Source organism: Phytophthora infestans, genomic scaffold (assembly GCF_000142945.1).
Source record: "Phytophthora infestans T30-4 supercont1.8 genomic scaffold, whole genome shotgun sequence".
NCBI lineage: Eukaryota > Oomycota > Peronosporomycetes > Peronosporales > Peronosporaceae > Phytophthora > Phytophthora infestans.
The window spans coordinates 3,479,893-3,490,828 of record NW_003303751.1 but is presented as its reverse complement, the minus strand read 5'-3'; the positions used below and the strand labels follow the sequence as shown (position 1 = coordinate 3,490,828).

The window sequence follows — 10,936 nt, the reverse complement described above, 5'->3', positions numbered from 1 at the left end:
GTACCCATAATCCGACTTGGGCAGTTGGTTTCGCCGCAGCTTTTTGAAGGTGTGCAGTCCGGAAGATATCGGGATGGTCGACGGATAGCCGCCACTTCAGCTTTGTCATACAAACATGCACTTTACCGTGTGACACAGAACGTCTTTTATCTATACAATAATTGGGTGGGAGGTTTAACAGGAGTAAGCACCGCTGCTTGGTGATCGCGCTCGCTTGCTCTCTACCGGTATGCCGCTGTAAACTCAACAGAACAGTGATTCTACTCGACTAGTACGTAGTACATCGCAGGCTCAGAGATCGCAAACACATTGGCTAACCGTAACTCAAGTTTCGGAAAATAGAGATCGGCTAGCTGAAATTACGTGTGTAGAATGAAAATAGGCGAAAATCGCCTAACAAACGTAACCTTCTCTTGTTATCGCGAGCCGTAGCCAGAACGCTCGATTATCGGTAAAAGAAAAGAGATCATCAGGTACCCATCCTCTGATGAGTTCGCCAACCAAAAGGTATCGTTATGGACTCCATTACCTACCGATCCCGCGAGTCGGTATTCCAGAGGCAAACTTTCGGCTAACACTATCCGCCGTGGTTACGGCTAAACTCTCCACGTAACTATTTGCGACTTCGTTCGTTATAGGGGCTATTCGACGTTCTCATATCGAGAACGAGTGATTTACACCCAACAGTACGGCCTTCCCACACCAAAAATGGGTGAGCACCCATAGAATGTGCAAACACAACACGGAGCACGCTGTAATTGCACAAAACAGTACCATCATGGCACCGTGAATTACTTAAAACACCGTCAGAATGTGTCAGCACAGAAGAGTGCTGTAGTAACACAATAAGTGGTTTCGGCTCTGCTCGCTGCAGGAAGCGCGCAGACAAGGTGAGCTTGGGTCTTCGCTGGCCTATCAGCGGTGGCCGTGCAGATATGTGGCGAATGTGGCCCACATAGGTTTAAAGCTGCTGGACGTCACTCGCAGAGCTCCTGTTCGGCGAGTGTGGCCATGCCGAGGCGTGTGCCGTGGGAGGAGAGGGCCGTCGGCATTGACGCTGCCGCGGCCGACGCTGTGATGGAGACGATGAAGGCGTTCGAGATCCAGAAGAGTCAGACGATGGCATGCAGCATGTGTATTGACGCAGAGCACAAGATGCGTTACCGCCTACTTACATGCAGCTCCGGCCTTTGCTGCGAAGCTAGTGAGTTAGACTGCGAGTGGCGAGGAAAGATCGTTACGTGCCTGGAGACAGCGCACGTATCTATTTTCGAGTATGGAGCTCACAACACCCGTGTATCCTCTCCAAAGAGCAAGAAGCTCACTACTACGCAGAAGATCTACTGCCGCGAGCTCGCTGATGAGCACCTCCGACCTATGCGTATTCGCCACGCTCTAGCTCGAAAGTTCTCGACGCCTCTTGAGGATCTCCCTCCCTTAAAGACTGTCCAGAACTTTGTGAATAATTACTCGCGAACTTACCTTGAAAATCACGACCGAGTACAGGAGCTCAGGGCCTGGGTCCACGCGCGTGCGTACACCGGCTTGGAGACAATGACGCAAACGTTCACGTTTGGATGGGAGCTAGACAGCAGTGGCAAACCGATTGTGGGCAATGGGTCCGACGAGAAACCCTTCATTGTGGGTCTATCAACGAAGGCGTTAATGCTGCGACTTACTGTGCCCCCACAGAACTTCATCTTACACGTTGACGGGACGTATAAGATGAATCAGTGTGACTATCCAGTTATAGTGGTGGGGATATCTGTCAGGTCGCGCAGATTTCACCTAGTTGCTCTATTTGTGGTCTCACAGGAGACTCAGTCTGTATTTGAAGCTGTATTCTTTTCGTTGCGACGAATCTACTTCTGGATCACCAAGAACGACCTACGCATTCAGTACGCGATGGCAGACGGCGATAAGGCACAGTGCAACGCCCTTGCGTTGGTGTTTGGAGGCAATCCGTCTTACCGCTTCCTAATGTGCTTCTTCCATGTAATGAAGAAGGTTCAAGAGCGTATTCGGAGCTTTTCCTCCGGTGTGGCAGCCACCGTACTTCGGGAGGTATATGACCTGCATTTTGCACGCAGTGAAGCCGCCTATTTAGAGATGCTGCGTGTCATTATGACGCGGTGGCTGAAGGAACCTGCGTTGGTCCAATTTGCTCAGTACATGCATGGACAATGGTTGACTGGTCTCTTCACTACGTGGCAGATATTCGCCACACCCAGTGGCTTCGCAACGACTAATAATCCAGCCGAAACGTTTAACGCGTTGATAAAGCGGGACTATACGCTACGTCGCCGCTTAAAAATGGGCACTTTACTACGAGAGTTGAGCGCCTGTTGCCAAGATCAATCGTCCAGTACGAAGGCATTCGAGTTTGGCGTGGTTCCGACACCAACCCTCGCGCGTCGGGTATCGGAGTTGGTACGAGCACAGCTCCTAGGGATAGCAGAAGGACAAGAAGTGGATGCAGTGAGTGGAGGAGTAGCTGGAGAGCCCAATATCATTCGTGTCATATCGCTACCTGCCCCTCGTGTCACGGTGGCGCCTAATAAACGGACGGAGGAAGGTATAGCTGTTTCCGCGCAGATGGGGGTCAATTACGCCCGCAAAGAGGTCGAAGGACAGCCGTTTGGTGGTTGGCACGTGGATGCCGAGCGACAGTGGTGTCAATGCGACTACTGCTACGCATTTGGTACGTGCATTCACGTCCTGTACGCCCTGCGAGCTACTACACACGTTGACAGCAGTGGGCGCGACATTTTAGTCAACAGGAAGAAGCGGAGACGTTATGGAGTGGCGGTCCTGCCGGTTGTAGGCCGTCCGCGCACAATCGGACCTGCACTTAGCTTTGAATGACTTACACGACGTTTGCTCAAGCGTCGTGTGTGGCCCCGACGCACTTAAACACTTTATACAGCATCTTACATCTTCAGCAGACATAGTAAGTGTCCTGTAAGCGAAAGCGGTACAGTTTGCATGACTCCAGAATTTGTATTCTTTCCTTTTACATGCTAAAACTGTGTTTACTTCCTGCTAGCATTATGTACTTCGAGATACACCTGAGGGTATGCACCACAACCGCAAGCTAGTCATCTCCATCGTCGTCTTTGGTTTTCTCCCAACATTCATCACACGCACACTTAAACCACCTCTCATTCCCGTAGTGTACGGTAATTTCTGCACCAGCTTTGACGTCGCGAATCATCTTTACAAGCACCTTGACGCTGGAACGGTTGGACTGCTCTACGAAGGCGGCGTTGGGGTCACAGGAATGACTTATGAAACGGGTGATAGAGCCGCACTTGAGCGCATCTACGTAAACGTAGTTTCGTTTCGTAGACTTCGCATTGTACAGCAGTGTGTAGCCGCTGTTTTGCTTGGTGGCTTGATCCGGCTGCCCCTCGACAATTGCTGGAAACTCACTTAATTCCCCACAATACTCGCCAACAACGTCACCGATATCCAGCCAGGTCGTCGTGAAGACGCCTAAACCAACTCGTCCAGTATCGAAACGTTTTAATGTATCGAGCGTGCGTGGAGCATTGCTGCACATCGCACCGAGGCTGCAGCAATCAGGAGTGCAAAACGTAGCACTGAAAACGTTCTTACAACCGTCGAGGAAACAATCAATGACGCACTCGCACTTATCAAACTTTCCGATGTCTGGAAAGAGAACGCCATTGCTTTTGCAGCTCGTTAGGTGCTCAACGTCATCTGGCCACTCCAATCCTTGGTGCTGCAGCGACGTCGCTTCCTCCTCCTGGGACGGAGTCTCCGGCAATGACTTGCGTCGATCATGAAGGTTCTGTAGGCGACGTTTTACCTCTGGTGAACTCAGAATGTCTTTCATACGACTCGCCTTCAACGTCCTGGCATGATAGACGTTCATGCCACTACTAGTAACCGCAGCACACTTCTTCTGATTACAGCGCTTCCTCGACCTTGGCACATGCCACTCAGCACGCCTCTTCTTAGGCTGGTGGCGAATCTTGGCTCGTACATACCGGGTTGGGATCGCCTTCACGTACGCAGCAGCCTGATCCTCCGTAGATACAGCAACCCCACGCTCGTCATCTTCTTCGGACGAAACTAAATTGATAATCTCCAAAATAGACGGTCTTCTGCCTTCTTCCTCTCTTGTATTCTCCTTCACGTCATGACTAGCAATTGCTCCAGACGTTAGCGCCTCCATCGCATCAGATTTGGAGCTGCTAAGTGCGGTCCCAGGCTGAATGTGTGTGTTTAGACTATCGAAGTCCGATTGAGGGCTCTCAGGGACAGTATCCTCACGCATATCTCGTAGTGCCTGATGAACGGCTGCTACTGCATCACCCACAACACTCTGAAGCGCTCGTTTTAGTACGCTAGAGCGTGAAGGGGCCGGCACAGATCCACCTTCGAGCTGGTAGGTCCGGAGTTTGCGCCACTGCGACTCGGACAGCGGAACCGGGGCGCCCGAGAAGTCCGACAGCCTCTTCGTCATCATATCCAACGGTATGGGCTCTTCCGTGTCGACGGAGATCGGAAAATCGACGTCAGGAGTGGTGTCCACTCTGGTGACGACTGCAATGCGCTGACCTCTAGGGTCTCCACAGACAAAGGCTCGGGTGTAATACTCAAGTGTCTCGCCGGCTCTGAGGGTCTGGGGTAGTAGATCCGACGCGCTCAGCCCCACCATCGACAACGTCCCGCTGCTGGAGGCGCTGGTAGCTCGTTGGTTGTGGTCGCTGCTGCTGGGACCTGCGGGAAGATACGATAATGAGTGTAAGACCACACAAAACAGCAATGACACGCTACATTCATCGCACCTTCATGTGACCTGCTTTCGCTGGCTTGTCAACCCTACCCCACTGTACAGACCGAGAGCCGCCTACTGCAAATCTTAAAGCTGGCCTGTCCGCGTTTATTGTGGGGGATGGGCTATTGTGTTACTCAGATTTCTACAGACAACGACGGTGAAACTCAACCCCCCACAAAAACTCGACCCCCCTTACAGTGCAACTTCAAACTCGAGTAAAAATGTTATTTGTAATTTTAGCCAATAATATACTTCCAAATATATTGCTGGACAGCACGCCATGCTGGCGACGTTTAAACAATCACGCTATTGCTGTTTTCTGCGAAGTGATGGACGAACGTCGTCGGCAGAACAGCTACATCGTCAAGCAGAGACGGGAAGCGCTCGAGCGGGTAGCTCTGGAGGGATGTAAGCCTACCGCTCGGGCGCTTAATATTCCATTAGGTACGTTGAAGGGCTGGAGAAAGAAGGCAAAACTGCTGTTTGAGTTTAAGGGACCTCAAACTAGCAGAACGACAAAAGGACAAGGCGCAAAGACTAAAATCACATTTGAGCACGAATTGGTCACCTTCATGAAAGACGTCCGTCGGGATGAAAAGGTAAATTTGTTTTGTTATATTATTTATTGCAGATTCTAACGTGTATATATAGTATTTGTGTACTGGAGGCATGATCGAGTATATGAAGATGGAGCAGGGGGCTTGGCTGAAGAGTATTTAGCCGATAAATCATCTCCTGAGCGCGCATTGAGCGCGTTGATGCGTATGTGCCAGCGGTTTGCAGCTCGGTAAGCATCTCGTTTTCCAATACGTTGGTTTAATCAAACGTTTTAGCAATTTATCCTATTTTATTTGTGTTTTTAATCAATATTTATTGCTTACATATTTTTCTTAATGTTATAGCCATGGTTTTTCTGTTCAGAAACCGCAATTTACTAAAAAGGATGAAGATGCACTACAAGAAATCCATTTGAGCTTTGCCATAGAGTTTTGAAAACAGCATTCTCACTTCCAGCAATCCGCCATATACAATGTCGACGAGACAGCAATATATTTTGACACCCCACCCCACAAGATTTGGGCCCTCAAAGGCCGTCGTGGCTCCGCTAAAGTGAAGCACACACAGAAATACTCTGGTAGACTCACTGCAGTTCTCACCATTAGAGCGGATGGTAAGTTTTGTTTAATGATTTAATGATTATATTATGTTTAAACTAACTTATTTATCTTTTAGGGAAAAAAACTACCAATACTGTTTATACTACGAGGAATGCCGGGCAGGACTGTGGAGACGGATGAACTTCCGACGTATCCTGCAGGCCACGTGTACACCGTCCAAGAAAATGGCTGGATGGACGCCACAGTGTGGCAAACGTACGTTTTGAACTTGCTAAAGTACGAGATTGATGCCCCGTCAATCCTCTTGCTGGACAATTTTGACTCGCATATATCCGAAGTTAGAGTTGTGGCGGAAGAGACCTCTGCAATTGTGGTCCCCGTGCCTGCTAACAGCACCTCTAATGCAAAAAACACCCTGTCGTGATGGTGTAGAGCAAAATAATACATGTTTTTGCTTTTTTACGGTGTTTGTTAAAAAAAAATTCTACTTTTAATAAACTTTTGGGTCGGTTTAATTTTGACCAATCGCAGGTGATACCACGAAAGGGGTCGAGTTTTTTTGTCTTGTTGGCCTTTCTAAAAATGACTTGAAAATGCATGTCTACGGGGGGTTGAGTTTCACCGTCGTTGTCTGTACTTGTGAAAACTATATTTTCTCCTACGCGCCTCGCACCCGCTCACCTTAGTTGGCACCGCGGCTATGGCACCCACGTCGCCCAGCCCCGTGTGTGTTATCCCAGCGATGGGCGTGTGTTTCTCCTATTTTCTCACATGTATCTACGCAAAGGAACCGCAGAGTCATTCAATTGTTTTTGAGTCGAAACATCCCATTTGAGCTTTTATGGTCTTTATCGTAACCCTGGAAAAAAAGCATATGGCTAACACAGTCTGGTCAGGTGCAGTACAGAGCAGTCGCGATGCACGGCCTGAGGTCTCTGCCGCCTACGGCTCCTACGTCTGTGACATAAGAAAAGAGAAGCGCAAGCGGCAATGCCTGCCCGACGACAAGCGCAGCAACAGGTTCCCGTGCTGGCGATCTTGTCGCTGCTGGCGTCTGCCGCCTTCGCCTCGGACACTAGTGACTTTTGCAGCTCGGTTACCTCCTGCCTTAAGGATGGCAGCACCACGTGTGACACGACCACAGGCGATTGTCCTCCATGCATCTACGCGCTCGACAGCACCTACACATGCTGGGAGAAGGACAATTCGACCAATACCTGCCCCTTCACTGGTGTCCGCTACGACTGCTGTACGTTTGCCCCATTTAGTCGACCGTGATCAATATCTGACTTGTCTTTCTGTTCCAATGCTACAACAGCCGACTCATGGGGTTCCAAACCGTCCAGCAGCACCAATAGTGCGATGTCTTCTTCGACCGACCCGACGGACCCAATCGCTGGCTCCTCCACTGCTTCCACCTCCTCGTCTTCTGAGGCCAGCACCGACACCTCGAGCTCCACCGGTTTGGGCGGACTGAGTTCTAGTCTCATCACGTACGGAGCCATCGGCGTCGGGGCTGTCTTGGTTGTAGTTATCCTTTGCATACTCTGTGCTTGGAGGCGCAAGATGCGACGCCGTCGTGAGGAGAACGTCGCAGCTACAGGTGCCGGCAACTTTGGTCGCAACCGCGCTATGTCCGACAAGCGCATGCGTGGCCTGTCGAAGCCCGACGAAGGCTTCACTGGGCCGTACAACAACATTTTAGACACCAGCAAAGTCAACTACGCATCCTCCAACATGAATGCTGGCTACAGTGGCCGTCGCAAGGGATCACGCCCAGATCCGATGGATACACAGTCTCACGTGCCCACAGATGAATCTCCGCGTAGCTTCGACGGTATGTTGGCCGATGCGTCGCAGTCGCCGGCGGTCTTAGGTGGAAACACGCGTGGTTCACGCAAAAGCGGAGGACGCAATGTCCAGGGATCCCCCGTTGTCGGAGGCATCGGCGGGTTCTCAAACGTGAGTGAATATGTGCAACAGGACATTTCCTCGCGCTGCACTGCAACACCGAACGTCTTTGGTGAATATCTACGCATGAAGCAGGAGATGCAGTATGATGAAGCCGACCGCAGTACTATGGGCGGGATGAGTGGTGTGAGCTTCAGCGATACCATCAGTGACCTGGATAGCGGCAAGTACTCGTTCCAATCGTCGCAGGGTATTGGCCGACCGCCGCAGCGGCGAACAGACTTAGACGGTCGGTCATCGATGGCCGACTCACTCACCGACTCCATCGCGGACTCGGTCACCGACTCGGAATATGCCGAGCAATTGCGTGCTCGCGGAGAGAGCGACTGCTACAGCGAGATGTCGTACAATGACGAAAAATACTCGTTCAGCAGTGTCGACGGTCTCGATGACAGTCAAGTGCGAGAGGGCAAGCGAGAGGTCGAGATTTAAGCCTTGAAAGCTTTGGGGAAGGGGGGAAATAGTCTTTCCTTAATCTGTGTTCTCCGTTGGTTGTCAGTCTCTCCCTAAATGCGTGACAATGAAACTCAATATTTTTATCAACTTGTCTCGAGTGGTCACGGTTCAACAACGTTGTGCACCAAACAGGAGAGAAGGCCGATAAAGAGAAAAGGAAAACGCTGGACACAAGCTTCTCGAGGATGCAATGTCATTCGTATGGGTTGATAAATCTGTGAAAGCATGCTTGGCGCAGATACAATGGGCATCAATGACGACGCTACCCAGATACAGTACCCAGCTTGTTATACTGCACAACCTTGAGACTGGCAATGGGACGGACATCCATATGTCTTAGCATACAACCGTCGATCCGGTCGGTTAAAACGTCTCAATGGACCTTCTTGGCGGTAGTCCTTGACCCGTCAGCAGTATCTGACTGCATGCTCTGCTGGGCGTCCGAGACATCGTTGGCTTCCATTGAGGTTGAGGCATTTCCCTCACTGCTCGTTGGACGCTCACTCTCCAGCCCGTTGATATCGGATTGGGTCGTTGCCCTCGTCTTCTCCGAGGAGTCGGCAGCTGTGGTGGAAGCCTCGACTTTGGCTCCGAAGCGCAGAATACACTCCTCCGAGATAAAGTCCAGCACCTTCTGGTAGATTCGTGAGCGAAACTCGATTCTTTCTTGTCCTTTGAGATAGGACGGCAGCGGGACGACGATGCCGTCGAAGTCTTGCATCACAAACGGGTAGGACACCTGCGCTGGCTGCGGCCCGTTCGGCAGGAACATGACACCACTTCTTGCCGTGGCGAGCACTGGAGTATGCGCTAGTGAAGATGAAGGCATTGCACCATCCACTTCGACTGTAGTCGCAGCAGCGACTTCCATCGACGATGCAGTGGGTGTACGCGGCAGCGTGGTTGGCGCAGCCTCGGCAGCTGTGTCAATCGAGTCCACTTCGTCCGACGCGTCAGCTGAAGGCGCAAATGATTGAAGTTTAAATGACGCCGAGTATGGTGCGAACCGCTCGCTCTTGGCGACCCCAGCGGGAGCTCGACGCTCTCGCTTGTGCAGTCGATTCTTGGCATCAAGCTTGCGCTGGTGCTGGTTCTGCCGGTTGCGATGCTCGTCGCAGAGATTGTGGGCTGTCCCTGATGTCTTGAGTGCGCGCTCATTCATGCACTTGCCAGTCTTGTAAAGGCATTTGCCACGGTAGTCGGGGCGCTCTGAGCATGGAAGCACCGTCGAGGGAGGAGCTGGCGAGGTCGAGGAAGGAGCGTGGGGGGAGGCATTGACGTCCGACATAGCACTGGCTGGTGACAGCAGGAATAGAGAGCAATGCGAGGTGCAAGTTAGAGCTGCTGAAGCTTTACGAAGGGAGGCTCCATGAGAGCACCACCCATGGCAGCGGCGTCGACGGAGCAAGTGGCAAAAGAACGGATGGCTTACCGCTCGGACTCAGAGTTTTTCGTGGACTCAGAGGATCAGCAGACTCAGTCTTTTCATTTTTTTTCTTCATAAGTTCGTATTGCTAGTAGAAAATCGAACCTAAACCTATCCACAAACAATCTGCTCCCTCAACAATCCGGGAGCACAGATTCGTACAGTAGAGTTTGTCCTCGTTCAATCAAGTACGAGGGCGGAGCAGATTAACGGATTCTGTGGTGAAGTGCTGTGACGGGGTCACACAGCACCTTGCGCTAGAGGAAGTTATCTTCCGAGAGTAAACGAACTCTCAGTGAACGGCAGTTCACAGGTCCCCTCTTTATTCAAAAGAGAGCGAAGTGACCTAATTAAGGTAGAATGTAAAATGAGTATATTTATAGGTAGATTAAAGCTTGGGTTTAATACAAACTATAAGTCACCTATAGAAATGCAATGTCGCTAACCAAATGTTGGCTTTGAACGACCTTGGTACTTTGTACCAAATATCCCGAAGTATGACGTGTCATACTCCTGATGTGACGGGGTCACACAGCACCTTGCGCTAGAGGAAGTTATCTTCCGAGAGTATACAAACTCTCAGTGAACGGCAGTTCACAGGTCCCCTCTTTAATTAAAGAGAGCGAAGTGACCTAAATAAGGTAGATTGTAAACTGAGTATATTTATAGGTAGGTTAAGTTTGAGGTTAATACAAACTATCAGTTACCTATAGAAATGCAATGTCATTTAAACAATGGTTGGTTTTGAATGACCTTGGTACCTTGTACCAAATATCCCGGAGTATGACATGTCATACTCCTGAAGTGTGAAGTGTCACACTTCATGTAACCAGGGTACACTTAGTGCTACGTACCCCGCTACATCCTCCCCCACTTAGGTTCGGTTTACCGACCAATCAGAATGAAGAGATGTTCGTCACAAACTCTCATTCTCAAAGTCGAAAACCATCGACTCGGCCGCGCGAGCGCGGCGGAGGCTCACTTTACAGTTAGAGCCTCGAGCAGCAACCTGTGCGCTCTTCGTCAAGGTCTCCACTTCGACCGTTAACATGCCTCGTGGCTCTGCTAAGAGCGGTGCTAAGACACGCTCCAAGGCTGCAGCCGGTAAGGCGCAGGCCAAGAGCACTAAGCCTCACGGCAAAGGCTCTGCACTTAAGG

The 10,936-nt window shown here is 50.7% G+C and overlaps 2 protein-coding genes across 2 annotated transcripts; one reads left to right on the top strand and one right to left on the bottom strand.

Annotated features, from left to right (window-relative positions):
- Window positions 1-6,575: 6,575 nt before the first annotated feature.
- Window positions 6,576-8,328, top strand: PITG_06643 (uncharacterized protein; the record flags this gene model as incomplete). The annotated part of the gene is made up of 2 exons (XM_002998677.1): window positions 6,576-7,174; window positions 7,244-8,328. 2 exons carry the CDS (start codon window positions 6,916-6,918, stop codon window positions 8,326-8,328), a joined length of 1,344 nt encoding a protein of 447 aa, XP_002998723.1.
- Window positions 8,329-8,725: 397 nt separating this feature from the next.
- Window positions 8,726-9,854, bottom strand: PITG_06642 (uncharacterized protein; the record flags this gene model as incomplete). Its single annotated transcript, XM_002998676.1, has 2 exons — window positions 8,726-9,648; window positions 9,785-9,854. The coding sequence occupies 2 exons, from the start codon at window positions 9,852-9,854 to the stop codon at window positions 8,726-8,728; spliced, it is 993 nt and encodes a 330-aa protein (XP_002998722.1).
- Between the last annotated feature and the right edge of the window lie 1,082 nt (window positions 9,855-10,936).